The following is a 27,112-nucleotide window of genomic DNA, read 5'->3' on the forward strand; positions in this document are numbered from 1 at the left end:
GGCTGCCATTTAAACGAACCTGCAGCGGATTGGTGGCCTTTGGAAAACGCCAACCATTAAAGGGCCAAGAAAAAGTCCACGTGGGATGAGCCCCTTTAGGTCAAATGCCTGGCAACCGGCTGGAACACCCTGCACGCCCTGCCACGATCCGTACTCCCAGGGGAATGGAGGGTATACAATCTTGCGGCGCCCGTACCTTTCCCTGTAACCGGAAACCCCTGCGCTTCTCCCTATCGTAGTGTCTAGGGCACTGTGTGAAGGGAAAAATTGGCTGATGGCAGACTCTAGCAGTAGACTCCCTATTAGAAAACAGATTCATATACTACCTCTCTACATAATTTAGTGTTTTAACTTATAAAATGGAGGTAGTAAAAGTCACTCTGCATTTCTCTTCTGGTCTGTCATTACTCCCCCACCCCCACTCCCCACACCTCCCGCGGTGCCATCCATCATAGTCTGCTACTTCCATACCTTATTTGGGTGAAGATATAATAGGATAGGAAGTTTGGCAAGGTGTTCCCAGCTTCATCTCATAAAGCAAAATTTATGTGCATGGAGCAGTGGGACCTTCCTGGGTCTAACCTGGGAAGGGGAAGCAGTACCTGGTCCTTTTTTCCTATACCAACTTCTTCTAGAGCCCTTGATGTTTTGTCGGCCCCCACAAGGCAGAACACACAGCAGGCTCACCATCTGTGTTTATTACAAACTGTTTAATTGCTTCTTATCCCAATAACTTTACAAATATAGAACCACATGCCAGTCTGGGGGTGCTCTGCAGTAAGTCACTACAAACTAGCCCAGGCACAGCTTAATGCTGCTGAGATCCATCTAGGAGCAGTCCTAGCCGTGGTCTCAGCCTTCTGGGTAAGAGGGCCTTGGAGGAGGGCTGCCAAGTGTAGCCACGAGACCTGGCTTCAGGTCTGTGAAGGCGCTTCAGCACGATGCTCATTCTCTGTCCGTTGTGTCTCCATGTACTTTCGCATCTTCTCAACCATCCAGGAGGGCAAGACAAAGGATTTCAGCTCCTCTAACTTCAGGTCCAGGCATCCTCTGGAACAGACATCAAGGAGAAAAGTTGAAGCGAGAGCTCATCCTGGGGGCTACTATAAGGCCTGGGGGAGGGTAGAGGACAGACCTACTGGTTTTACCTGTAGTCATCGCTAGCAGCGAGGTCCCGGATGTCCTCCTCAATGAGGAGGTAGGCCTGGGGCAGGAGCAAAGGAGAGTGATCGTCACCTCTGATTCATTTCAGTTTAACTCAATAACACTTTGTTAAACATCCGCTTAATGTGAGAGTAAGTAGGGAGAGACTGGAGAACACTTCCTTGAGACAATCGTTCATTCGAATAGAAACTTTATGGGTGGGGAAGTGGGGACTGGTGACTAATTTATAATCTCTTTCTCTTTTAAAAAAGGACCCTGAGGTGGCTAATAACAAAATGACAAGAGTGCTAGCAAAATATACGTGGAAACAGGAAATCAGCAGGAAGCCTATATGTTAACTCTAGGAACTAAGATAATTTCGTTTTGAACTTTGTGGCAGAAGGGAAAACTTGAGAAACTGCACTGCTGTCTAGTAACTGGGCTGTATTGTCCTGGGGCCTGCTTTGGCACAATGCCAAGGTCTGCAGTGGGAGAGAGTCCTCTTGTGAGCTTACTATACAGGGGATGTTGTTCATCGCATGAGAAAGTCTTCTGTGGGAGACATTTCTTTCTAGTCTCAGGGTCAGGAATAGGTGTATATCCCTTGAGCGATTTGACTGTCTTCATCTTAAGGGCACCATGAGCTATGTAACAGAACTGGTGTCCTTGAAAAGGGCCTAGAGCTGAATTTGTGAAAACCTAGAAGTGCACTGGTCTCCCAGGTCAGCAGTTAAAAACTTTTTGAAAACTAGTCTTGCTCATGGCTTCATTCAGATCCTTTCCTTCCCCCTACTTCTTATTCATGTTATGTTACATTTTATGTACCACTGGTAAGCTCCTTGAAATCTTTTTTGAAACAGGTATAGGTATAAATATAGTAAAAAAAAGATAGCTTTCAATGCCAGACATGAGATGGCATACTGGTTTGCAAGGCCTTTAGATTCTAATAGGAGCAGTCCCAGCAGTGGAACTAAGTGAGTCCTCAGGTGGGGGGACACTGCATGTGATGAACAAAACCCTCCATGATAGTTTTAGAACTTATGCAGTGATTATTTTCCTAAGGTTGTTGCTTGATATGAGCTCAGAACTCAAGGTGATTCTGGAAGGGGCTGCCAGGTACAGAAACAAGTTTCATCCCTATTGACAAGGGGTGCTGCCTGGAGTACTGTGTTGAGAAACAATTTTATAACTTCCTGGTGGCAGTGTTGTGATTGATGAGTGAAATCTGCCAATGGGCACATGAGGGAAAAGTATTATTGTGTGTCCTGTATCTGCCATTCATATGCACAGCTAATACAACCTCAGTGTGAGGGATGATGTGGGAGGTGGCGAGGGGGTGCTGTGTAGGAGACTTAACACAGCGAAGGGAATCTAGGGATTATAGCCCGCTGTTCAGCATGAAGGAATGGGTCCTCTCTACCTTTATGAGTCTCCCTTCCCACATTCATCAGGCTTTGAGAGCCTCTCAGATTTGGAGGTAGGCTGCCACCAATAGCCAGAACCCTGGGCCTTGGGCTAGGTGGGTCTTTAGCAGTGGCACATGGGAACAGTGCTTACCATCTTCCCCCCTGTTGCCCGCATGTGATGCTGCTCAGCCAGCCAGTGCTTGTCCTGGGGGTCAGCTGCATACTGTGAGGGATGAAGTCACAGGGGAGACATCAGCCTGGTACAAGGGGTTTTTCTCATTTGGTCCCAGAGCATGCTCTTGGCCTTTGAGCAGTTCTTACCAAGACCTTGTCCTAGCCTGGTAGATGTAGAGGGCTCACCATCCTCTTCAGAGCAAACACATCTGAGCCCAGGAGGCCAAGGCAGGGGACGCCATTCCCAGAGATTTAGTTCACATCTAATCTCCACCCCCTTCCTTTGTCAAAACACAGTATCTCTGGCAACTGTTCAGACCGATGACTATTATTTTAGTGCTTCTTTGAAAAAATGATCTGAGGTAGCTTACAACACATGTGACTATTATGGTGACAATATTTCCTAAAACAAAAATCAGGACACTTCACAGTCTGGGGAAGGAAGGATAGAATCACAGTTAAGACTCTGGTTTTAAAATTAGACAACAAAGGTTTAAAGTCTGGTTTCTGCCACTTATTAGATGGAGTAAAACTGGGCAATCACATTCTTGAGAACCAGTTTCTTCATATGTAAAACAGAGTATTTATACTTATAGAGTTGTTAAGAATAAATGAAATAGTGCATAAAAAAGTGCTAAATATAGTATCCGACACATAATAAGTACTCAATAAAGATAGGTTTTTATCACATAGACAGAAAATTTGAAATAGAGACCGAGGTGGGAAATTTGTATGGTTACTACTTTTGAGTTTAAATATTTCACTTCCCATGTAATATAAATATCAGTCAAAAATTCAAAAATTTAAAAGTGTGTACTTTCTGTCCCAATAATCCTATTTCCAGGGATTTACCCTTCAGAATCACCCACACGTGTCTGGTGCATCACCCCACAAGGATGTCTGGTGCAGCATTGTTTATGATAGCAAAACTGCTGGAAAAAACGTAAATATACTTGAATAGGGGAGTAATGAAATAAATTATGGAACATCTATTCTGTGAATTCCATACAGCTGTTAAAAATAAAATGATAGGCACTTACCTTAATAACATGGACAAATCGCTAAGATATTGTCCACTAGATTTATATGTTATATGTTATTAAGTTTCTACTTTTTCTGTAAAGGGCCAGTATAAATAATTTAGGCTTTGCCAGACACATACATCTGTCACATACTATTCATTTTTTTAAAAATCACCTTTTAAAAATGTAAAAATGTTGGATCTGGCCCACAGACCATAGTTTACCCTGCATAAAATGTAAGCTCCATGAGGGCAAGGAGTTTTATGTATCTGTTTTATTTACTGCTGTTATCTCTAGCACTTTGAGAATGCTCAGCACTCAATAAATATTTGTTCAATGAATGAATGAATTTTGGGGTGAAACAATAAAATCAGAGAATAATATGTATAGTATAAATTCAATAACATTAAATATCACTAAAGGACAAAGGGGGACTGACGGGTGCCACCATGTTGGTCATGGTGGCCTACAGGGGAGAAGAGTCAGAATCAAGGGTGACAGGGAACTTTGTGTTTTGTTCTCTATTAGCTTCTGTGTATTGTTTGAATCTTTTTACAAGAATGGGTTTATATGTTATTTTTATACCTTAAAAAAGTTAAAGAGTTAGAGAAAAATTTGAATAATGCCTTAACAAGAACAGAAAAATGGGCAAAAGATATAATAGGCTGTTTACAGAAGAAATAGACATAGATTCTAAATGAGTGAAAAGATGCTTATTGTCACTACTAGAGAATCAAAAGTAAAACAACAGAGCATTTTCCCTGGAAAGATTACAATGAGAGATAGTATCCACTGGTAATGAGGCTGTAGGTTGGGAGTTTATCACGAATGGTGGTTGGTCTGTATAAATTCCTATTTTATAGATGATAAAACAGGATCAGAAATGCAGGGCCACTTGCCCAAGGTCATGTGTCTAGTAAGTAATGGAACCAGGTCTGAAACCATACTCGTAACTACTGTGCTGCAGGAATAGAAGTAGGTCCAAGAGCATATTCACTTGGGGGATGATGCAAGCAAGGCTCTTGGAGAACGTGGAACTTAGGCAGAGATGAGGGTGGGGAAGGAAGGTCATCCGGGTAAAGGGAACAGCTGGAGTGAAGACACTAAGAGAGGAAAATGAAGAAGTAGCAAGTATGCAATTCGTGTAGGTGTTGTGAATCCCCAAATACAAGAAAAAGTAGAGGAAGCAGGTCTATCCTTTGAAGAACTTGAACTTGCACAGAGTGTAGCAGACAGAGCCCATGATTCTGGGATCTCGGAGGGGCTATGTAGTTCTGGTAAGGTGCTCCAAGTTTTGCGAATAGGTGCAAAATATCATGTCTCGCACACACACGTACTACTTTTTTTGCTAATATGTCTGAGTGCTTTTGTGACTGGTAAAATACAAATTCATTCAAGAGGATGAATGAATTCATGACCCTGCTCATCATTTTCTCAAAGAGTGGAGACTAAAGCACAGTTGCTCTCAGGAGTAGAGTCCCTTCTTTGAAAAGGGTTAAAACTACTGCTTGCTCCAGTCTCTTCGTTTTATAGACAAATGAATAAAGGAGTGTTTAAGAGGTCAGGTTTTGCTGAGGACAGACCTGGACTTGAATCCCGACTCACTACTTACCAGCTGGTAACTCTGAGGAAGTTGTTTAGCCTTTCTCAATCTCTGTTTTCTTTTAAGTTTGTAAAATAAAAATAACATTATCCATCTTAAAGGATAGTTCCATGAGATAATATAAGTGTAGCACCTAAATCGTATTTGGTACACAATAAACATTCAAGGTAAATAGTTATTATTATTGGGACACAGGTGTTGAGTAAATTACAAAAGGTTAAGCTCAAGGGCAGAGGGGCAATTAGAACCCAGGATGTACTGACTCCCAGATCAGTGTTTGTCCCAAGCTTCCAGTGTCATCTAGAGTTCCCATGCCGCCTACTCCGCTGCAACTGGCATGCCTAACTCCTAGCACTCACCTACCTTAAAAAGGTGCGGGTGCTTGATGTAGATTCTCCCTCTGGTGCCCCCCATCCCCAGTGCCCTGCAAAGTAACAGAGGAGTGGTAAGGATTCCAGCTGTTGCAGTCCTAGTGGTGGACTCCTGAATTTCCCCCTCCCTCGGTGCTGAAGCTCTTTGACCTACTTGTTGGCTCGAGATCCCAACACAAAGGTGGTAGATTCATTCAGCCGAGCTGGGTCCCACTATGCAAAAAAAAGAGAGGCTGGTGAGGGTGAGGTTTACCGGGTGGGCAGGATGGAAACACTCCTCCCCCTGCCCTCTACCACCACCGCTCTGTCCATTATTCAACACACAGCTGATTCAAGAAACTGAGTACTTACAATACGCTAGGCCCTATGCTAGACACTGGGAATAAAGAGATGAATAAGATAGTCTCTGTTCTCCAGGGGGCCATGGATGCATGTACAGATAATTATACCACCATCAGATGGGCAACGATATGCGTGAGTGCAAGTGCAAGGTCGGAGGGGAGTCAAAGGGGAGGGTAACCGGAAGGCTTCCTGGAAGAGGTAATTTCCAAGCTGATTCTGAAAGGGTCAGCACAAGTTGGACAGGGTGGAGGGGAGGAAGAAGGGGCAGCAGCATGAACAAAGGCAGGTGAAAGCTGGCTTAGCATGCTGGAGAGACTACAAGCAATTCTGCGTTGCTAAGAGACAATGCAAATTAGGGAGTGGTAATTAATGAGGCTGGAGAGAGAAGCCGAGAGGGGCGGGAGGCCAAGTCCACTTTGTTCAGCGGTTTGCATTTTGTTTATTCTATGGGGGATGGGAGTCACTGAGGGCCTCTGAACAGGGAGAGCCTTGCTTTAAAAACAGCTTTCTTCCGCAACGTGGCTAACGGATCTGAAGTGGCAGACTGTGGGCAGGGAGGGCAGTTCAGAGGTTGTGGTAACAGAGTAGTTTTGAAAGAAGATGAGGGCCTGAGCTAGGATAGCAGTAAGGATGAGAGGAGGGAACAGCAACTGTGACCTATTTAGGAAGTAGAAGCACCCAGAACTTGACTGAATGCAGAGAGAAGAAGGAAAGGAGAGGCAAAGGGATGACAAAAGTAGAAAAAGCAATAAGAAAGTCTTTGAGGAAAGATTCTGATTTTCGTTTTGGGTATGCTGAGTTCGAAATGCTATAGAAATTCTGGGCCGGGAGGTCTAGAAGACGGTAAAAACTTTCTAGTTTTTAAACTAGACAGAGAGGAGTGGGACGACCAAAGAGGTGTGGCAACTTTAGCACACACCGGTCCCTGGTCCCCTGAAACCGTAAGAGTAAATGATTTAGATCACTCAGAGAGAAACCAGGTGGAGAAGTGGGCCAAGGAGAGAATTCTAGGGAATACCTATTTATACTGGTCACTGCTGACAAAGAACTCACAAAAGAGAGAAAGGCTGTTTGGAGAGGAAGGTAAGATCCAGGAGAATGCGGGACCATCTGCGTTAAAGGAGCAGTTTTAGAAGAAAGCTGCGGTGCAAAAACAGAGGGCCAGTAGGACAAGAGGTGGCCCGTTTTGACTGGACGCAGCCTCAACCAAGACAGTGGAGCTTTACTTACCTTACTGGGCTTCCTTATGATTTTAATTGAAGAGACTATTCTATTGCTAAAAGAGCTTGCAAACAATTCTTCTGGTGTCAACGAACCTTGTGTTCGAGACTTAGTTCTTTACCACTTACCGGGTATGAGACTCTGAGCAAGTCTCTAAGCCTTAGTATTAAGTGTATTAAGTGTATAAAATAACTAGATGAAATAATTTCTGCTCACAAGGGAGTTGGCAGGAAAGGAAGCTCCTCAACTTTAGAAGAGTAACAGAGTCTATTCATAAAGTTGCCACAAAGATTAAACAAGATAATCCACATAAAGATTTAGGGCAGTGCCCGTCTCATATTAAGTACTATGTAAGTATTAGTGACCACTAGCTTTTACAGAGAAAAGGCTTCAGCAGATACTCAAGCCCTCTCTTCGTTTTGCCCCAAACTCCAATCACTACTTGGGATCCTTCTGGGAGACCAGCGTGGGGGCGCGGGGGAGGGGAAGAAGAGGGGAAGGGGAAAGATGGCTCTGGGATGGTGCGCACACACCATTCACCACCCCCAGCCTCTTTCCCTCATGATGGGCCCCAGAGCCTTGAGTGAGTCTCCCTGTGACAGAGCGTCACTGCCATGCTCACATAATCGTACCTTGGGGCCTTCTCGGCGAATTGGTTCACAGGATTTTGGTTTCCATCTGATTAAAAAGAAAGGAGAAAGGTGAATTCTTCAAGGTCAGGCCTAGGACTGGCAGAAAGCCTGCTGGTAGTGGCGGGAGCTCCTCACGCACTCTCATTTTAGCCTTGGGCGTACTTCTCTCTGGTCGCTCATTAGAGGAGGGGCAAGGGGAGAAAAGCACTGGACTAGAAGCCATTTTAGAACTAGCTCTGATATTACCTAGCCATGCGGGCAAATCCAAGGACCTCTCTGAGTTACAGTTCTCATCTGTCAAAAGGATCAACAACAGCAACTGCCCTATTGATCTTGTGTTAGTAAGGAATGAACTTGCTTAGGTAGGACACAAATCTAAGGTATGAGACCACTATTACTCCATCTCCTAAACTAGTGGCTTCAAGCTATCCACATTTCTCTTAACCAGACCAGCATGGCTTTATCTGCTTCATATATTGGGCTTCCATATAAAGTATTGCTTAGAAAAAAAAAAAAATTCTGTTGCTTCAAAAATCTTTGAAAATGACCATCCTGGAAGCAACGTAGTAGATAGAGTTTTGCCCCTTATTAGCTGGGCAAATAATTCTCTGAGTCTGTTTCCTTATCTGCAAAATTAATAATATTTTCATTAGAGGCTGGCCGAAGGATGAAAAAGCAAAGTATGTAAGGTGTTTAGACCAGTTATGGTCTATTAACATTCAACATATACCAACAATGAAAAAATGTCTGGTGTTTAATCAAGCTGGGCTTAACTGCTCTGGCGCACAAATAGGATAAAACCTCCTCCTCGCTGGCTTCTTTCCCTACCCCTTAAGCCTGGGTAACTCTTCTCCGTGGTGACTTCAGATGGATCTGATTTCTCTAGGCACAGAACTCTGGTCTCTTCCTCCAGGCCCACTTCCGCCCCACTCCTCCCTTTGGCTCTGTTGGTCCCTACTCACACCATGCCGGTGGCTGCCCGGTCATTTGCCAGGATGTGTCCAGGAGGCCGTCCCTTCCTCTGCCATAAAGAATAGCTGTCAGAGGCTTGACCTTGTGGAAGCCCACCCCACCCCATTGGCAGGTCAGGGTCACTGGTGGAGATGGTTTTCCAACAAGACCAAATGATGCTTGAGAGTGAGCAGGGAGAGTGAATGTTTCCGGGGTTCCTGTGTCTCATGCTAGAAAGGCCAAAGGATGCACTGAAAAAGCCCGCCACCTTCTTCCGGAGCCGTGAGGCCTTTTCCTAGTCAGAAAACGTGGAAATGGTACCTTTTTGGGAATGGGGCTTCCTCGATGGGCACATTCCTCCTCTACCTGTCGGCCACGCTGTAGATAAAAGGAAAGGGAGTCACTGGAAGACCAATGCCTGGGTGCTGCAGGTCCCCTGGGGTTGCAGAAGGCAGAGTCCCTGGACTACACCCTCTTGCTCCTTCTGAGACTGGGCCCAGAAACCTTCCCGGTATAATGGTATTTGGACCTGGTCCCACAAATGGGTGGTACGTGGAACCTCCTGGGGCCCAGAGTTCAACTGCTCCCCAGTCTGATTGGTCTCCCCGACCAATACCACAGGACACAGCACTCTGACCTTTATCCCCGGAAGCTCATGGGTCAATCTGGGTATAACTTTTTCTCCATCTGAAAATAGTAGTTTAGCCTGAAGGAAAAAGATCAAGTGTTAACAGTCACCATTCTGGAGGGTAAGGCTCTCTGCCTCCATTTTTATAGACACAACTTCAAACTGGGTTAAAACTGTTTCACAGTCAGCACGGAGACACTCTAAGATATGTACATAAGTAGTTATGTATATGCATTTAAAAAAAAACTTGAGTAATTAAAGACCATTGTTGAAAAATTAGAAAATGTAAATAAGCAAAAAAAAAAAATAAAATAAAATCAAATCTGAAATCTCAATATCCACAGAATACAGTTACCATTTCATTGTAAATTCTTCCTCGCTTTTTTCCATGTAAATATAAACTATACATTTTTCTAACTAAATCCGTTGGTATACTACACAGTCCTTAGAAAGCTGTTCTTTTCATTTCATAAATATTGGATGCCTAGTATTTAAGTGCTGGGGATGCAGCAGGAAATTGCAGAAGTAAGGTCCTGGCTCCTGTGCAGCCTATATTCTGTAGGCGATTTGGATAATAAGCAAATAAATAAACATAAACTAGGTGATTTTGGATCATCAGAAATGCTTTGAAGAAAAACACTACAGGCAGATGTGACAGTAAATCTCCGGGGAGGAGGGCTATTTGAAGCAGGTAATCAGAGAAGGCCTCGCTGAGAAGGTAGCCTCTGAGCTGAGATGTGGAGAAGGAACCACTATTAGAAAAGCTGAGAAGCGTGTCAGCAGCAGGAAGCGCAAAAGCTCTAAAGTGGGAAGAGACGTGGCTCATTTGAAGAAAAATACAGTCTGGCAAGTAATGGGCAAGGAGAGAGTGGTACGCAAGGAGTGTGGTGAGGACGGCAGGGGCCTTGCAGGCCTGTGAAGACTTGGGATCGTGTGACGTCTCGGGGCGGCACTGCTTCCTTCTGGTCTGGAAACACTTTTCTACTGGCTCCTGCGGCCGCATTTCCCTGGTTTTCCTATTTCGCTGGCCGCTCTTTCTTAGCTTTCTTTGCTGGCTCATCCTCCTTAGTCTGGTTCTTTTCATTCTATCCTCTTTCATTAGCTATTCTATCTGCTCTCATCTATGCTCACGGCTTCAATCAACATCTATAAACTGATGACTCTGTAGCTTTTTATCTTCAGTTGTAGCCTCCCCTTTGAGCTCCAGATTTATAACAGTCTGTCGCATGTCCATGAATGGATGTCCCAAATATGCTAAGCCAAAATTAAACTCATGATCTTCTCTAAAAGTTATCCCTGTTCAGTGAAGAGTGCATGAGTCTCAATGTGTAATCGTTCACGTGTTTGCTAATTCACACCTGTCTGCCTAACTAGGATGTAAGTTCTATGAGAGCAGTAACTCGGCTTGTTCGTTTGCCATTTGTTTGTTCGTTTGTTCACTCAGTCAGTCCGTCGGTCGGTTGGTTGGTCGATCAGTCGGTCAGTCAGTCATTCAACAAACACTTAGTGTACAATAGTAAGAGTCATATTCAAGTGCTAAGAATACAGCAGTGAATAAGATCACACCTTAACTCTTATAAAACTGAAGATTTTAGCAGAGGTGGGGTAGGAGGGAGGTAGAAAATTAAAAAATGAACTATTAATAATTTCAGATCAAAACGAATAATGAAATAAACAAGGGAGGTGATAGAGAGTAATTGGAAGAGGGGAAGGGAGTGAGATGAAGACTACTTTAGATGAAGTGGCCAGGGAAGGCCTCTCTGATGAGGTGATATGCAAGCTAAACCTGAAGAAAAGGAGGAGCCAGCTATGCAGAGTTAAGGGTCGAGCATGCCAGGCAGTGAGAATAGCAAGTGCAAAGGCCCTGACTTGGTGCTGGAGGAGAAAGGAGCCCAGCATGGTTAGAATATAGTCAGTAGGGGAAGGTGGGATGAGATGAAGTTAAAGAAGAGGCAGGAGCCAGTTCGTGTAGGGCTCTGTGGGTCATGGTAAGGCATCGAAGTTTCATTTTTCCTGCGAAGGGAAATCACTGAGAAGTTTTAATGAAGAGGAGAGTGAGATAATTTGATTCATCTTTAAGAAGATGGGTCTGGCTCAGAGGTCAGGTAGTTAGAGGTGGAGAAGATGAGCTGGCCCAGGATGCTAAGGGGGAGTGACCACCAAGACTGGAGCCAAGAGAGAAGCAGTCTAAGAAACATGACATGATCCACTCCGACAAATGACACCAAGAAGCTGAGTAAGTTTTCACTGACAGCACGGAGTTCTGCCCTTTCAAAGCTGAGGTCCAGACCCTCATCTTGCTCTTTCCGAGGCTATGCCTGAGTAGCTGACCAACCAGCCTTCCAGAAGATGTTACTCTCTCATCTCGTGATAATTACCCTTATAGGACTGAACTCAAAGCAGCCTTTGTGGTTCTGATTATGAAGAAATTTCCATCTCTGACAGCTACTGGATTTGCAGTCAAGCACAGAATCTGGGTGATGCTGACACTTCCTATTAATAACAGCAGCTAACACATGCAAACAGGTTCACTACTATCTTGGGAACACAGCCATTTATAGAACTGATGTCATGCCTCCTGACCACACCCTGAGAGGCAGGGAGGCAGATATGGTGAGTCCCTGTGATACCAAAAGGGGCTGTGACTACTAGAAGGATCAAGTCACAAGCACCTGCAGAGATGAGATGGACCTTAGCTATTCTAACTCTTGCTTTCATCTGTAAACTAAGAATTAAAATATGTCTTCTGCACAAGGTTTCTTCTGAGATGTCAATGAGCAAATGCATGTGAAATCATCTATCACAGTACCTGGCATATAGTAACTATTTCCCTTCTTTTCCGTCAGCAACACTGCTAAGCTCTATCTGGATGTAAGTAGTTTGTTAGCTCAGTATTACCATTAATGATCAGATCACATGTCTTAGCAGAGCCCTGAGGGCTAAACCCTGTGCCTGTATCCTCTGTCCCCTTCGGTCTCACCTGCTCCAGGCAGCTCCGACAGGCCTCCTGGATCAGCTGCTCTGCATCCACTTCTTCCCCAACGTTGTCTCGCACATTCAGTGCTGCCTTCTGGAAGAACTAGGGGGAAGTACGATAGAGGAAAGGTCAGAAGTCCTGCTAATTTGCATCAACTTGAAGGAAACTGAGTATGAAAGAGAAGCTTTTCTCATACCCTTGTACAGAAGGGAAAACTGATTATGAGCATGGTTTTGAGATCACACAGATATAGATTCATATTCCAGTCTCTGTTTCCCCACTCTATCCTCATTTGAGGAGGATAATCATGGAGGTGACCAAAGGATGGTCATTACAGCACTAATGTGTAAACAGTGCAAAATCAAAGAATAACGTAAATGTCCAGGTATAACTTATGGTATAACCATGCCATGAAGTAATATGCAAATGTTAAAAATCACAGTAAGGATGTATAGGAGAATATATTTTTGACATAAAAGGTATTCATGGTATACTGCCAAGTGAAGGAAGTAAGTTATAAAATAGTTTGGCATTGTATGAGCCTATTTATGTAAAATAGCAAAAAGCAAACACAGAGAGACAAAAGAACTGTAAGAATATATATTAAAGTAATGGCGGCAATATCATGGATGATTGCTTTTTAAAATCTATATTCTCTCAATTTTTATAGTGTACATGTATTACTTCTGTAGAAGAAAAAAAGAATGCCATTGCCTGGGTGAATAGGCCAGGGTCAGCCTGAGAAAATTCAGAAACAGAAAGTCTTGATTGATCTGACTTTGCCTGAGCCGAAACATCTATGGCATGGGAGGAGTGAGACCTGGCCAGGGCCCCAGGATTTCAGCGGCTCCAATTGGCTGAGGAAAGGAAGGCAGAATTTTCCTCCACTGGCTATAAAAGGGAGACCTTGAGCCTGAGAACACTGAAGGACAAGGTGATGTGAAGCCCCAAACCAAGGCATTGAGAACATACTCAGAATAAGAGTCCAAGCTGTGGCTCTAGAACTAAGTGTCAGTTCTCTCTGGCATATGGAAGAATTCTGGAACCTATAACCAATGCTCCTCCTGTGGGAGATAACCACAGGAATGTACTGTCATTTTATATTTCTCAGGTCAAATGCCTTCGTTGTTAACACTGAACCAAGGAGAAGAGTGTGAAAGCGCTGACTTAGAGATCTTACGAGTTTAGGAAGAAAATTCTTCAGGCCTAATATTAAATAGTATGAGCAAGTGAGTTTGACTTTAAAACAAAAACTAAATTAATACCGGTCATCAATACTGATTATTGGCTAAATGAAAGCTAGTTAAAATAATTTAGATATTTTACACCAACCTGTGAGGTAGTCAGTGCAATGAATATACCTCATAGGTATATGGAAGCTATCATATGGACCTGGGAATGAAATCCAGTGATGAATAAAAGGCGTTCTCAAACACTACTGGTAGAAATGCAAAATGGTATAACCTCTCTGGAGGGAAATTATCTCAAGGGAAAGGTATGTTATCCCTCTTACCTACCAATTCCCTCTCTAGGAGTTTATCCCCCAGAAGGGCTCTCACAAGTGAACCAAAGAAATATATTCGAAGTGTTCAATGTAGCACTGTCTGTAACAGAGAAAAACTGGCAACAACCTAAATGTCCTAGGGACCAGTTAATCAAACTATGGTGCAACCATTCAACAGACCTGGGATGGGGTCTGATCACAGTGGGTCATATATGCCATGTTAAGGAATCTGGATTTTACCCAGAAGACAATGGGAAGACATTGACAGATATTAAACAGGGGAATGACACCATTGGACTTACATGTTAGGGATCACTGGCAGCTGCCTGGAGGGTGGGTTGAAAGAGGGAGAGAATAGAGGCAGTTAGGGAGTATAGTAGGAGCCTGGGTGAGAAATAATGAAGGTCTGAACCAAAGCAGAGGTGAGGAGGAAGGGCGTACTCGACAGATCATGCAGTGGAGCATACGTGACGCCACAACTGGATAGAGAAGATGAAGGAGGCAGCGTCCCTGGTTTTTGGTTTCTAAGTAAATGATGGTCCCATTCAAACTTAACGTGTCCAAAACTGAGCTCCTGATTTCCCCTGCCTGTTCCCCTCTTCCTCATGTCAAGTCAATAGCAACCTCTATCTTAATAGTTGTCTAGGGCAAATAGCGTGGGAGTCATTCTCTATTTCTTTCACCTTGTGCATCTGAATTATTGGCAAATCCTGTTGCTACCTTTAAAATCCATACAGAATCTGACTTTATCCCAACATCTTCACTGGTAACAGCCAAGCCAGTATCATCTCAAGCCTCCTAACTGGTTCTCCTACAGTCTATTCTCTATGCAGCAGTCAGAGTGACTCTTTGTTCACTGCTATATCCCCCGTGCCTAGAATAGTGCCTGCCAGTAAACACTTCTCGAATGAATGAATAAACAGAAGAGGAGGAGGTTTAGGAATAAAAACAAAGAGTTCTGTTCAGAATATTCTGGGTTTAAAGTATCCATGGGGCATTCAGGTAGAACCATGTAGATGTTTATGTACAGTTCTAGACACAAATTTTAAATAATAACAATGGTGATATTATTAAACAAGTAATAAAAACAGTTGTTATGTTCCAAGCACGGTTCTGAGCACATTACACTTAAATCATTTTACCCTCGCGATAGCCTGGCAAAAGAGGTATTCGAATTACTCACTAAGAGGGAAAAAAGTTTGTGGCGGTTCAGAATTGGAAAGCTTTAGATATCTGTGTGTACTACAGCAAGCCTGGAAGATTGTGATGCAGTGAAGGACTGCCGATGAGTCTTTCTCCCTGTTAATGGTTTATCTTTGTGTCCCTCTTACCTTCATGTACTTGTTGAAGACAGTCTGGATCTCCTCATTGATGCTAGGCTGAAGGACAGCTCGGAGGAGGTCCATGGAGATGGAAGGATCTGTGAAACTGCATTCAGGAGAAAGATAGTCAGGGGGCATGGCCCAAATAGATCCTTTCTAGTCTGCCCAGCCAATTATTGACAATGGATCCTTTAATGACAATAATATATAGCTTTTCTAGAATACTAGCTATGTGCCGAGGTTCTGTGCAAACCACATAAAAGCATGGCTTTATTTCATTCTCATAACTCTATGAAATGGGTATTATTTTAAAAGTGTTTTATGAAGTGTAACACATACAGAAAATTCTGTACACTTTAATAGTTTTAGTGAAGATCCATTTAATTGGCGCTCTCTCTTTCCTTTTATTATTTATTATTATTTGATAATAAGTTATTTATTATTCATTATTACCGAAAGGTAATAGTACCCTGTGGATACTATTAGTCACATTTTTCTTAACCTCCATGCTACTCTGCCTCTTTAGAACCCTCAAACATGGAGCCAAGGAATGTTAGGTGTTGTTTAATCCCTCATTTTGTACATGAGTTCAGAGGGGAAAGTGACTTGCTCAAGGGCACATAGTTATAGACTCTGAGTCTCCTCTTTCCTAGTCCGGTGCTCTTTCTACGGGCTAAGGATCACTTCTCAGCCTCGTGCAATGGGGACCCCCAAGCCGCCTTCCAAACCAATGCCTGGGAGCTAAGGCCCAGGTCAGCCTTACCTTGTTGTCATCTGCGAGCGGCGGCCCCTTCGCTGCACCTGCCGGTGCTTTATCATTATGTTCCAAGGGTTCTGTGGGGACCAAGGGAGCAGATGTCACCGAGGTCCGTGACACTCAGGTGGAGGCGGAGGGTGGGTATGAAGTTAAACTTAGACAGCCCTGCTTCTCGGGTGCTTTCACCATCTCTCTCACCTTGGGGTCTGGGGTACAGCAGTGGTTGGAAGGCTCTGCCAGGGAAGGGAAACTCAAGGAAAGTTCCCAGCCTCAAAAGTCCTGACCTCACCTTTTCCAGGAACGGCTGGAGGAAGGGAACCAGTGTTTACCGAGTGCCTACTCTGTGGCAGACGATGTCTGGGCGCTTTACCCGCATTTACATCCCATCCCCACAACAACCTTATGAGGCAGGTACTAATCATCTCCGTTTTACAGAATAGGAACTGGAGCTCAGGGGCTTGACAGGACCGGCCCAAGTCACCTAGCTAGGAAGGCGGCACCAGAATTTGAATCCAGGTCGTCGGACTGTGAAAACGCCAACCCCCTCAGCAGCACCAGCCGCCGCGTTCTCTCGCCCGCGGGCCAAGGTCCCGGGAGCCCGAGGCCCCGCCGGCCCGAGCCCAGGCCCGGCCCGGCCTCCCTGGGGGCGCCCTCACCGTGAGAACAAGCTGCCCCGCTGCGCCCGCGTCTCCCAGCTCGGGGCCGCCCCGCTCTGCCCCGCCGGGTCCCCGCGGCTGCTCGGCGTCGCCAGTAGCCCCCATGGCGCCCCCGACCCTTACAACTTCAGCCCGACTCTGCCACCGGCCGGAAAGTGGCCACTTGACGTCACTGGAGCGCGCCGGCCGCCAGCCCGGAAGCACGACACGACGAGCTGCGCAGTCACCATGGGAACCAAACCGCCGCGTCTCTCTGGGGTCCGGGACACTTAAAGGCTTTGTGCGAGGGGCTGGTTGAGCTTCCTTCGGGGAGGGGCGGCGTCTCAGGTGTGGACGTGGACCAGAGGGGTTCAGTCAAGGATTGTTCTCCGGCTGGAGAACTGCGGGGCAGAGGGAGGGGAGCAGGTTTGCAGCGCCTGGGGTTGGGGTGCTGAGAGGGGAGCGTTTCGTACAGCGGCGCCTGCAGTTCGGTCTTTGAAAACTGCTAAAGATTTTAATATGCCGGGTACTCAGCTCTCGGAATTGGAGTGGGCCTAATGCGGGGACCCGGGAACCCGATAACAGGAAGTCTGGCCCTAACACCCACTGGGTCTCCCCAGACCTCGACCCCAGGGCTGCCTCTTGTACCTGAAGGCATCAGAATGAAGGTTGGGACTTGGACCGTGGATTCCCCCAGCCCCAGGGAGCTGGGCTTCTCTCCCCAGACGTGATTCTGGGATGGGCCGGGGATGCAGGGGTTTAACAGCTGTGGCGTTACCCGGAGCTCCCTTTAGCTCCGCCTTAGAGGTAAGACGCCCCTGAATAGAATTGGATCGATTTATGGGTGGTAGAGAAAGTTTCTTTCCCCCTAAGTCACAATATAGGGTAGTAGAAAGTGCATGTGCTTTGCAGTTAAAAAGATCTGTGTTCAAATTCAGTATGATATGGTGATTAAAGAACTGTGGAATTGGACTGCCTACCTTTGTTCGACCACTTAATAGCATGCGACCCACGGGTCTTTCTGTGCCTCAGTTTCCCCATCTGTAGAATGGGGATAATAGTACCTAACTCATAGGATTGCAGCGAGGATTGAGTTAATTCACATAAAGCACATAGAACTGTGGCACAGATAAACCCTGAAACAATGCTATATGTCATTACTATTATTAAATCCCAGCAACTACCACCTGCAAGCTTTATGACCTTGGGCAATTTTTCTCAGCCCCTCTGAACCACTTTTCTTACCTCTGTAAAATTATTGTGAGGATTAAAATAAATAATGTATACAAAGCACATATTAGGTCGACAAATATTAATCATCTCCATGCTCCAATATCAGCCTTAAAATAATAAGGCAACTTCCTGATACCAAACTCTTTGGTGTTATTAAGGAAGTTTTTACCTTGAGCCTTAAATGTTCTTCACCCTTTAACCTCATTGGACACTATTAGGTATCATGGCTGACAAAAGTTATAAGCAGAGAAATAAAAAAAGTAGAGCAAGAAGAGACAAATAGGAGTATATATGGTTTAGACTACTTGAGTCATAGCAACTGTTCTTTTGGGTTCTGCGAACCGGCCTTCATACAATCCAAGAACAGCCCGTGTGGGCTAGAGGGACCAAAATGTGGGGTTTTGGTGCATTTGTATTAGTTCTGAACAAACTCAAATATGACTTTTCTGTAGCTTTTTGATCGTTTCTAAGTAATCTGTTCCGTTCTCTGTTTTCTAGGTTGAACAGGATGAACAAGATGAACAGGATGAACCACAGTGTGTTTTGTTAGCTTTGGTTATTTTTAAGTCATACCTCTTGTCCCTTCTTCTGTCATTTCACTGTAGCTGTGTCCTTCCAAAGCCTTTTAGGGCTCTCTTTGATCCTTTGTTCAGTGGCCATCCCTCTGTTTTCCTAGGTTCCTCGTCATTGTCCAAGGGTGTTGTGTATATTGCATTACAGAGTTTGATTGCCACCATCACATGTGCCCTTTGGTAGTGCCAGGAATTTTTCCATATACCAGCAACCAATAAATTTTCTTCCTGTTAGGAGAAGCCATCCTTGGGGATTATTGCGAAAGAGAAGACTTTGGGGCTGGGTTTAGGCCAGTCTCCTAGTCGCCTTCCCTCCGTTGATACTATACCCTGGCCAAAGTGCACCGAGCTGAGCGCTCATCTCAACTCTCAGCATCATCATGTTGAGCTGCCTCTTCCTCCTGAAGGCACTTCTTGCCCTTGGGTTCCTGACATCCTGGGTGACTGCAGGAGAACATGGTGAGCTATCATTTGGGATCCCTGGTGAACAGTAACAGAAAGTGACTAGAGAAGTCATCCCCTTCCTTCTCCCAGAGTGAGGGGCCTCATTTGTGGAGACAGTCATCTCTGTAGGATGGGAGTGGATGCATAGAGTCTCTGGACAGCCAGGGTAGATCCGCCTGGCTTTCTTTACCCTCTTTGGACAAGGAGATTGGATTTCCAGTCTGGCTTTCCCCTAGAAACTGAAAGAAAGCTAGTGGTTAGAATAGAGACAGGGAGGGAGAGATTGATTCCAGGTGAGGATAGAGTCTGGGGAGGTGGCGGTGGGAATGGAGAAAGGTGACACAGTTGAGAGAATATGGAGGTAGAAGTGACAGAACTCTATGGTCTATTCCTTGCCTCCTACCTCATTCCCGAGAGGTGCTAGATATAGACATTAACTTAGGGAGAACTGACATTTTTATAATGTTGAATCTTTATGCCGTCCCATTGTCCAAGTGTGTTTGGTGTATTTCAGGGTGTTTTTTAATTTTAAAGTATTTCTTGATAAGTTAATGCCTAGGTTATTTAATGATCTTCTTTGCTGTCTCAAATGGGGTCTTCCATTATGTCTTCCATTATTACTTTCTAGAAGAACTGGAACCATTCTCTCATTTGAGTACACGTAGCAAGGAACATTCTGTTACAGTCGATTTGGGTTCAAGCCTGAGGCTCATCAGCTGCTGGCCAGGGGGTTCTTGGTCAAGACTCTTCTGCTTCTCTGAGCCTCAGTTCCTTTCACTGTCAAACAGAAAGAATAAATCTCAGAGGTGGTTGTAATGATTCAAAGTATGTAAAGTGTTTGGCCCTCATCATACATTAGCTCCCTTCCTCTCACCTCCTAACGTGGCCTTTGCCAGGAGTACAGTCTCTAACCATCGAGAATCAAGATCATTTTCTCCTCCCCTGATCACTTCTTCTCTGAGACCCAGAAACTCCACATTATGTGACAGCCTCTTTCCTTCCAGCCAGACCTCCCCAGGTAGCAGGCCCCATCCTGTGTCCAGTGGGTTGTCTGTGCCTGGCTTAGGCGGCTCTCTTGGGCAGCCTGCCCGTGAGAGAGAATAGAGGGTTGTACTCCTTGCCAGGACTCTTGACTCCCAGTTCTGGAACCAGAGCCTGGGAATCTGTCTCAGGCAGGTCACCCACTGCCAGCTCGTAGGGCCTGGTACAATCTGCCCAGTGTTTGAAGCTGATGGCTGAATTGCGGGGGCTGAGGATGAGGCTGGCACCCTGGCAAGGCACCTTTGTGAGCTGCTCTGGGCCCCGGCCAGCCCAGATGGGGCTTCCTCTGTCCTTGGAGCCAGACTAGTGATCTCTGCACATCTCCTGTTGTCTGCTGGCTGACTGGGGTTCCTAGTCTGGTGGGTGGCAGTGTTGGCTGCTGTTCGTAGTTACAGTTCCGGTCCCAGAGGAGGGCTGGGCACTCAACTAATGGCACTGGTTGCTCCACGCAGCCCCACAGGAAGCTCTCCTTCCTGGGCTGTGGACAACTCCTGCCTTCCCTAAGTTCTGACGTGGTCAAGGGTTTACCATGGCCTCTGCTGCTCTGTTTGGTAGGGTGGAGGGACAGTCAAGTGGCCTGAGGGGCACAGGGCAGATGCTAGGACCTGTTCCCATGAGGCAGTTCTGGTCTGAGCATGGGTCTGCTACCTGGCTCTTCTGCTTGCTTCCTGGCGGCCTTGGGCAGGTCTTTCATCCCTCCCAAACTCATTTTTTTCATCTGTAAAATGGAGATATGAACATTAACCTCATAGAATGAAAATACAGTGTCTTAGTCTGTTTGGGCTGCTGTAACAGCATACCATAGACTGGGTGGCATATAAACAGCAGAAATTTATTTCTCACATTTCTGGAAGCTGGGAAGTGCAGGGTCAAGGTGCCAGCAGATTCAGGTCTGGTGACGGCCATCTCTTTTATTGTGGCCTCGCACTATAGAAGGGCAATAAGGGTATAATATTCATGACCTAATCACTTCCAAAGGCTCCACTTCCAAACACCCTCATGCTGGGGATTAGGTTTTAATATATAAAAAATTTTTTGAGCGGGGACACAAACATTCTGTCTATATCATGCAGTTTAGAAGAAATACATCTAAAAAGCCTATACGAAAGCTGCCAAACGGTGTTCAATAGCTCATATAGTCACACCCAGCACCTCTCTGTTCAGGCGCCCTCCTCACCTGTCTGAAGTGTGACCTGTCTGTTCATTCACTTATTCGTTACATAGCGAGTGTCTCCCCCACCTAGCACAAGGGCATCTCATGGTGAGCAAGGCAGCCATGGTCCTTGTTCTCATGGTGTGAAAGACAAAAAATAATCATCGACAAACAATAATAACCACGTTGTGGTGAGTGCTATGAAGGTGAAGAAGAGAGTGTCATTTGAACTTGAGAAGGAGAAGGAGCTGGCCATCGGGCGGGGTGCCGTGGAGAGGGAGCTGCGGAGGCAAAGGCTGTGAGGTGGGGAAGAGCCCGCTGCTTTTCGGGAAGTGAAGGGGGGTCAGTGCGGTTGGGGAAAAAAAGGAGGAGGAGGAGGTGGTTCCAGTTGGGGCAGAGTCCAGACTTTGGGGGGTCTCCAGGGCGCTGTCTGGGGCTTTGTCGTAGGTGCAGTGGGAGGCTTCGGGAGGGGCTTATGACAGCAGGAGAGGCCAGGTCCCGTTTTCATTTTAAAAATACCGCTCTGCTGGTGTGCGAAGAACGGATGGGACAAGTGGAGAAGACAGCAGGTGAGTGAAGGGGCCCTTGCAGAAGGCTGGATGAGAGGCGACCATGGCTGAGACCAGGGTGGTGACAGCGCAGACGTAGAAAAGCGACAGACGTGAAGCACTTGAGAAGGTCCAGTTGCTAGGAATTGGTGAAGAAGTAGGTGGATGTGAGTCTGAGGGAGAGGAACTGTCAAGAATGGCGCCGAGGTGTCTGGCCTGAGCAGCTGGGTGGTGGGTGGGGTGGGTGGGGGTGCTCCTTACTGAGAAGTGGACACGTGGCAACGAGGAAGTTTTGAAGCGAAGATTCAGATGACGGCCGAAGAGTTGTCTCCATTGGCCGCCTCATGGCCTCCCTCCTACCACATGACTTGGCCACCCAGTCCCTGGTGACCCTCTGTTTTGCTTATCACAACATGTGCATTATGCCCTTTCAATGGACTGATGCCGTGGGCTCCCTGTGTGTTTGGATGACCTTTTCCCAAAACCTCACTGCTGGGAATTTGGATTTTGAGAGTGTTCCCACCACGCTAACTGACAAGACGGGTGGGCACCAGGCAGAGGGTGCCCATGTGACCAGCCCCAAATGAACACCTCAAGTCCAACGCACTTCCCCGGTAGACGGCACTTCTCACGTGCTGTCATGCGCCCCGTGTGACTCATGGGAGAGGACCCTTGGGATCTGGTGGCTGCTTTCCTCTGGACTTTGCCTCACGCACCTTTTCCCTGTGATGAGTTTGCCTCCTGTGGCTTTGCTGTAATAAATCAGAGCCGCGAGTACAACTAGATGCCGAGTCCTCTGAACACTAGCGAATCAGCGAACCCGAGATGGGCCCGGGGCTCCCGACACACTGGTGTGTTTGTACGTTTTCCTAAAAGACCACCGACCGTCGGGTCTTCTCTCTCGGCAGAACCGAGCTGGGCGAGTCCCAGCGCTCGTTAATTTGTTTTGGGGTGATCCTTGCAGAGCGTAGGGGATCACAGTGATGTGGTTTAAAGGGCACCCCCAGAGCTGGGGATGTGGGACCCACTTCTGCCACCATTGACCTCAGGCCAATCCCTCTCCCTTCCTGGATGTCTGTCTGTCTGTCTGTCTGTCTGTCTGTCTGTCTGTCTGCAAGAGAAGAGGAGTACATTCGATAGCTCAGAGGACCCTTCTTGGCTTAAGAAGTTTCGGAATTTCACTTCTCTGCTGGCAGCTGTCCATGTCCCCGACACCAGGCATAGAGACCAGACCTCTCCTCTCTTCCAGTAGCAGAGTGCTGCTGGCCCTGGTCACTTCAGGGCCAAACTCAGCAAAATGATGGAATCTCGGAAGTGTGCTTTCTAACTAGGGCACGTGGTATAAGTCCGTGGGAAGTTTATGTTGCCGGGTTTTTTCTACCAGAGAGAATTATTACGCTTAGCCTTCTCAGCCATGGCTAAAAGGCTTTGTTCTTTGTTAAATGGATTTTAGTGTTTGTCAGGTGGGTGGGGAGCTGTGGGGAGGTACATATGATGGTTATAGTGACCATATTTTTCGAATAAAAAATCAGGACTTGCAGTTTTGATGTGATCTGACCACGACATAGAATATTTGAAAGATGGGGGCTGTTCGGGAAAATCTGAGGCTGCAGGGTTATTATACCTTGATTGTTTAGCCGTGCTCATTGCCCTCGGAGGCCAACACTTGCTTCTTCCACCATGGCGGACTTTCTGGAGCCGGCCGCACGCAGCCCCGCTTACTTGTCCCTACTCCTGGGCACCAGGCCAGTCCTGCTTTGGTTTTTCTACAAAGCCTTTAACTGCCTGTCACTTTTATATCCATTTAAAAATCTTGAAATAAACACTGTGATGAATGAGTCACGGCAAATTGGTTTGGTTTGGATGTGGCTCCATTAGGTGTGCCTGCTCCCAGGGACCTTGCCCGGGGGCCTGGCCCCGCGCCCTGGCCCGTCGCCTGTGTGTTTTCAGGATGGCGTAGCAGAAAGAGCACTTCACTGCCAGTCAAGAGGCTGGGGTTTGTCCTGCTTCGCCGCTGGCTCACTCTGGAGTCCTGGACGAGCGAGCCCCTTCTCCTCTCTGTGTTTCCCTGTCTTCGCAGGGGCGGGGAAGGGGCACACCAGGAGTGCGTGGCTGTTCACAGCAGGAAATTAACCAAAAGCGTTCTTTTTTTTCACATAAGTCTAGAAGTAGGCGCTGGGGCTGGGGTGGCAGCTTCGTGATGCTAACAAGGACAGGGCTGTTTCTCTCTTTACAGCCTTTTGCAGTCCTTGACTTTGTCCTCATACTAGTTGCCTCTTGGTTGAAGGAAGGCTGCTCTCCCTCACCATGTTGTCTGTCTTCGCATGGAAAGAAGAGGGGCCGTTTGCAAGCTGTGTTCCCTGTGTCAGGAGCGCAGAAGTTTTCCCAGTTTATGTCTTAGTTTGTACTCACTCCCTAGTTACGAGGGAATGTGGGGAAGCAAATCATTGTAGCTGGCTGTGCTCATTGCCTCTCAGAACAAATCCAGGGTTCTGTTAACCAGGGTTTCAGTTATCTATTGCTGCATAGAAACCACCCCCAAACTTAGTGGCTTGAAATAATGACAGTTTATTTCTTCTCACAGTTGTGTGGGTTGGTGGGGCTTAGTGGGCGGTTCTTATGCCCACCTGGTGCATCTGAGGTCACTCATGCAGCTGCTTGCAGCTGGGAGCTTGGCGGGGAGCTGGACTGTGGCTGGGATGTGCAGATGCCTGTCTTTGTCCAGGTTCTCTCCCGGGGCATCTTGTCATCCTACAGTCTAGCCCAATGTGCTACACAGCACGGTGGCTGGTTTCCCGGGGCCGGGGTTGGGGGGGGCAGGGAGGGATATTCTTAGAGGACAAGCCCCCAAATGCAAGTGCTTACCAAGGCTCTGCTTGTATCAGTCACACCAGCTGATGTCCTGTTGGTCAAAGCAAGTCACATGGTAAAGGCCAGAGACAATGTGTGGGAGGGGGCTACACAAGGGCATGAGTCCCAGGAGGTGGGGTTCATTGGGGGCCACCAGTGTAGGTGTCCATCACAGTAAGAAAGGAGGGAGAATGAATATAGGGTTGGCCATTAGTATCTTTGCCACAGTGGGTTAGACCACAGCAGTGTTTTTCAATTTGCAGGTCTTCAAATGAATTTAGTAGTGTGTGGCCAGCATTAAAAAATAAAGTAGAGAGAATATAAAGTACCAGCAGTGCATATTCATGTATGCGCATAAATACATACATTTTAAACACACACCTGTATTAACATACATGTGGAACACAATGAAAAATGTATTTTATATTCGCGTCGCAATAAAAATAGCTGGAAACATTGGGCTTGAGCCCAGTTTCTAGACCCTGGTGCTCTGATTCTGTGGCAGAGTCTGGCGGTGAATGTCCTGCCGACCCCCTTCCGTGTAAGGAGCTGTGTGATGGGGATGCAGCCTGTCCCCAGGGGCATAAATGCTGCAGCACCGGCTGTGGCCACGCCTGCCGTAGAGTCGATACTGGAGGTATGTCTGCTTTTTCTTTCAGAGGAGAAATCCTTGGGTGGTCCCTGGGTTCCGGAGTCAGTTTGGGAGCAAGCCTTCTGGTCTTTCCTTTCCTGGGAGGAGTCAGAGTTCCCATCCTTCCTGTCCCCCAACCCAAAGCAACCCCTCCTCCCAGGGCCAAGGGGCCTTCTTTGGGATTCAAGAACTAGGGAAAGGCAGTGTGGGGTAGTGGGAAGAACCCCTAGGCTGGAAGACAGGCCATGTGGCTTTGGTCGTGGTTTTGCTGCTGATGTGCAGTGTGACCTGGGGTGAGCAAACCCGTCTTTTTGAGCCAGTTTCTTCATCTATAAAATGTCGGCTTTGCCCAGGATCATGATTTTCTGCCCTAATTCTTAACGCAAAGCTTCCCTGTCTCTGAAAGGAAAAATTAGTTGGAAGCAATGTCTGTGCATTCCTGATCTGATTATTATTATTTTTTTCAATATATTTCTTAAAACAAATATATATTTTTGAGTGCCCCTTTGTGCCAGGCCCTGTGGAGCTACATTTCAGAACCACTGGCCCACATGTCGTCTTTAGATAACATTTAGGTTCCCTGGCAATGGTCAAGGCTCTGGGGACAGATTCTGGTCCTTACCTAGCATATAGCCTTTCAAGGAAGGTCGACAAAATTAAATAAGGAATTTTAATAAAGTCCGACAGAGGAGTGCCGTGCGGGGCCCCACACCTTGTCTAGAGAAGGCTCCCCGAGGAAGTGACACTGGGAGGCCCAAGCACAGAGGAGACGGTGGCGGTCTGGGAGCCTTGTCCCTTCTGCACCCCTCCTGGGGCCCTGTCGGTTCTCAGATGCTCCAGCTTCGAGCTCTCCCAGCCAGATCTGTGGTTCAGATCTAGTTAGATCAGGGATGGATCTGCCTGGAGCCCCCATGTCCAAGTTCCAGATGGGAACGTGGAGTTGGTGGAGCTGACCATCCTGTCTCTTCCGCTATGCCTGCTGTCGTGCAGGGCGCAGTGGCAACTGTCCAAAGATTCTGCCGGGCCTGTGCATCATCGGCTGCGTGGTGGACGAGAACTGTCAAGCCGGGAAAAAGTGCTGCAAGTCGGGCTGCGGCCGCTTCTGCGTCCCGCCAGTTCTGCCACCCCGCCTGGCCACGAGCCCCAACTGGACCATCGGGTCTGATTCTTAACTAGGTGAGTACAGTCCCATGTCACCAACACTGGCCTTAACTGCTGCGTGCAAAGCACTGGCTTAGGTGCTGGGTAGGGGCCTGCAGACGATCAAGACAAAGGTTTTACCCTGTGGTGTCTAATCGGAGAGAAAGATCACATGTCACAGATCATATATCACTGAACCCTTGCATAGACAGCCTGGGCTTATAGGCTTTCAGAGAGGGTATGGCTCATTGGGAAGGTCTTTCTGCTAGAAGCTGGAGGTGATCTGGGTCCTAAAGGCAAGGCAGGATGTGACAAAGGGAAGGCAGCCCAGGGAATATGCTGGACTGGCGGTCTGGTGACTGTTAGCAAAGGCACAGAGGGTGGAATGGAGGTGGCATGTTTGGGGAGCTGTGGTGGGGGTGGGGTGAGAATGGGTAAAGGAACAGACAAGCTGTCCTATAATGAGATATGCAGTTGACATCTGCATGATGAGACTCTTCGATGCCTGTTGGGTCGGGGTTGTCTAGGAAGCAGAGATGCTTAAAGCCTCCAGGAGCAGCGTATGCCACGCTCCTCGAGAGTGGAAGAGAAATGTGTTGGGGAGCTGGAACCAGGAGGGCAAAGTGGTGACTTGAGGTTTTTTTTCTTGCAGAGACCCCGGTGCCCTAGCTGTCCTGATTTGTCCTGAGCTGCTTTGGTGACTCCAAGTGGCTTGTCTTGACAGCCAGGAGAGGATCATTTCTGGGGCTTATGACACTCCCAAAGGCTCACATTGCCCTCTGCTCTTCTTTCGTTCCTGCTGCTGCCCTGGG

The 27,112-nt window shown here is 46.8% G+C and overlaps 2 protein-coding genes across 2 annotated transcripts; one reads left to right on the forward strand and one right to left on the reverse strand.

Moving 5' to 3' along the window:
• Positions 1 to 689: 689 nt before the first annotated feature.
• On the reverse strand, positions 690 to 16,889 carry DNTTIP1 (deoxynucleotidyltransferase terminal interacting protein 1). Its single transcript, XM_011369334.2, has 13 exons — positions 16,710 to 16,889; positions 16,060 to 16,130; positions 15,306 to 15,402; positions 12,474 to 12,572; positions 9,503 to 9,571; positions 9,187 to 9,243; positions 8,877 to 8,935; positions 7,915 to 7,960; positions 5,874 to 5,932; positions 5,712 to 5,772; positions 2,701 to 2,772; positions 1,149 to 1,204; positions 690 to 1,050 (listed from the first exon to the last, which is right to left on the reverse strand). Exons 1-13 carry the CDS (start codon positions 16,812 to 16,814, stop codon positions 915 to 917), a joined length of 987 nt encoding a protein of 328 aa, XP_011367636.1. The 5' UTR covers positions 16,815 to 16,889; the 3' UTR covers positions 690 to 914.
• A 19-nt stretch (positions 16,890 to 16,908) lies between these two features.
• Positions 16,909 to 27,078, forward strand: WFDC3 (WAP four-disulfide core domain 3). The gene is made up of 8 exons (XM_023536047.1): positions 16,909 to 17,036; positions 17,309 to 17,495; positions 18,420 to 18,952; positions 19,566 to 19,749; positions 21,579 to 21,700; positions 25,035 to 25,166; positions 26,151 to 26,336; positions 26,953 to 27,078. Exons 3-7 carry the CDS (start codon positions 18,874 to 18,876, stop codon positions 26,330 to 26,332), a joined length of 699 nt encoding a protein of 232 aa, XP_023391815.1. The 5' UTR covers positions 16,909 to 17,036; positions 17,309 to 17,495; positions 18,420 to 18,873; the 3' UTR covers positions 26,333 to 26,336; positions 26,953 to 27,078.
• The last annotated feature ends 34 nt before the right edge of the window (positions 27,079 to 27,112 follow it).

This window comes from Pteropus vampyrus, unplaced genomic scaffold, assembly GCF_000151845.1.
Source record: "Pteropus vampyrus isolate Shadow unplaced genomic scaffold, Pvam_2.0 Scaffold147, whole genome shotgun sequence".
Classification (NCBI taxonomy): domain Eukaryota; kingdom Metazoa; phylum Chordata; class Mammalia; order Chiroptera; family Pteropodidae; genus Pteropus; species Pteropus vampyrus.

Coding starts and splice junctions, on each gene's coding strand:
- DNTTIP1 (XM_011369334.2), bottom strand. CDS start 16,814: ATGGGGGCTACTGGCGACGCCGAGCAGCCGCGGGGACCCGGCGGGGCA. Junction 15,403..16,059: donor CGCTCGCAGATGACAACAAG/GTAAGGCTGACC, acceptor TCCTGAATGCAG/TTTCACAGATCCTTCCATCT. Junction 8,936..9,186: donor GAAGCCCCATTCCCAAAAAG/GTACCATTTCCA, acceptor TCTTTATGGCAG/AGGAAGGGACGGCCTCCTGG.
- WFDC3 (XM_023536047.1), top strand. CDS start 18,874: ATGTTGAGCTGCCTCTTCCTCCTGAAGGCACTTCTTGCCCTTGGGTTC. Junction 18,953..19,565: donor GGTGACTGCAGGAGAACATG/GTGAGCTATCAT, acceptor ATTACTTTCTAG/AAGAACTGGAACCATTCTCT. Junction 19,750..21,578: donor AATAAATCTCAGAGGTGGTT/GTAATGATTCAA, acceptor GCTTTGTCGTAG/GTGCAGTGGGAGGCTTCGGG.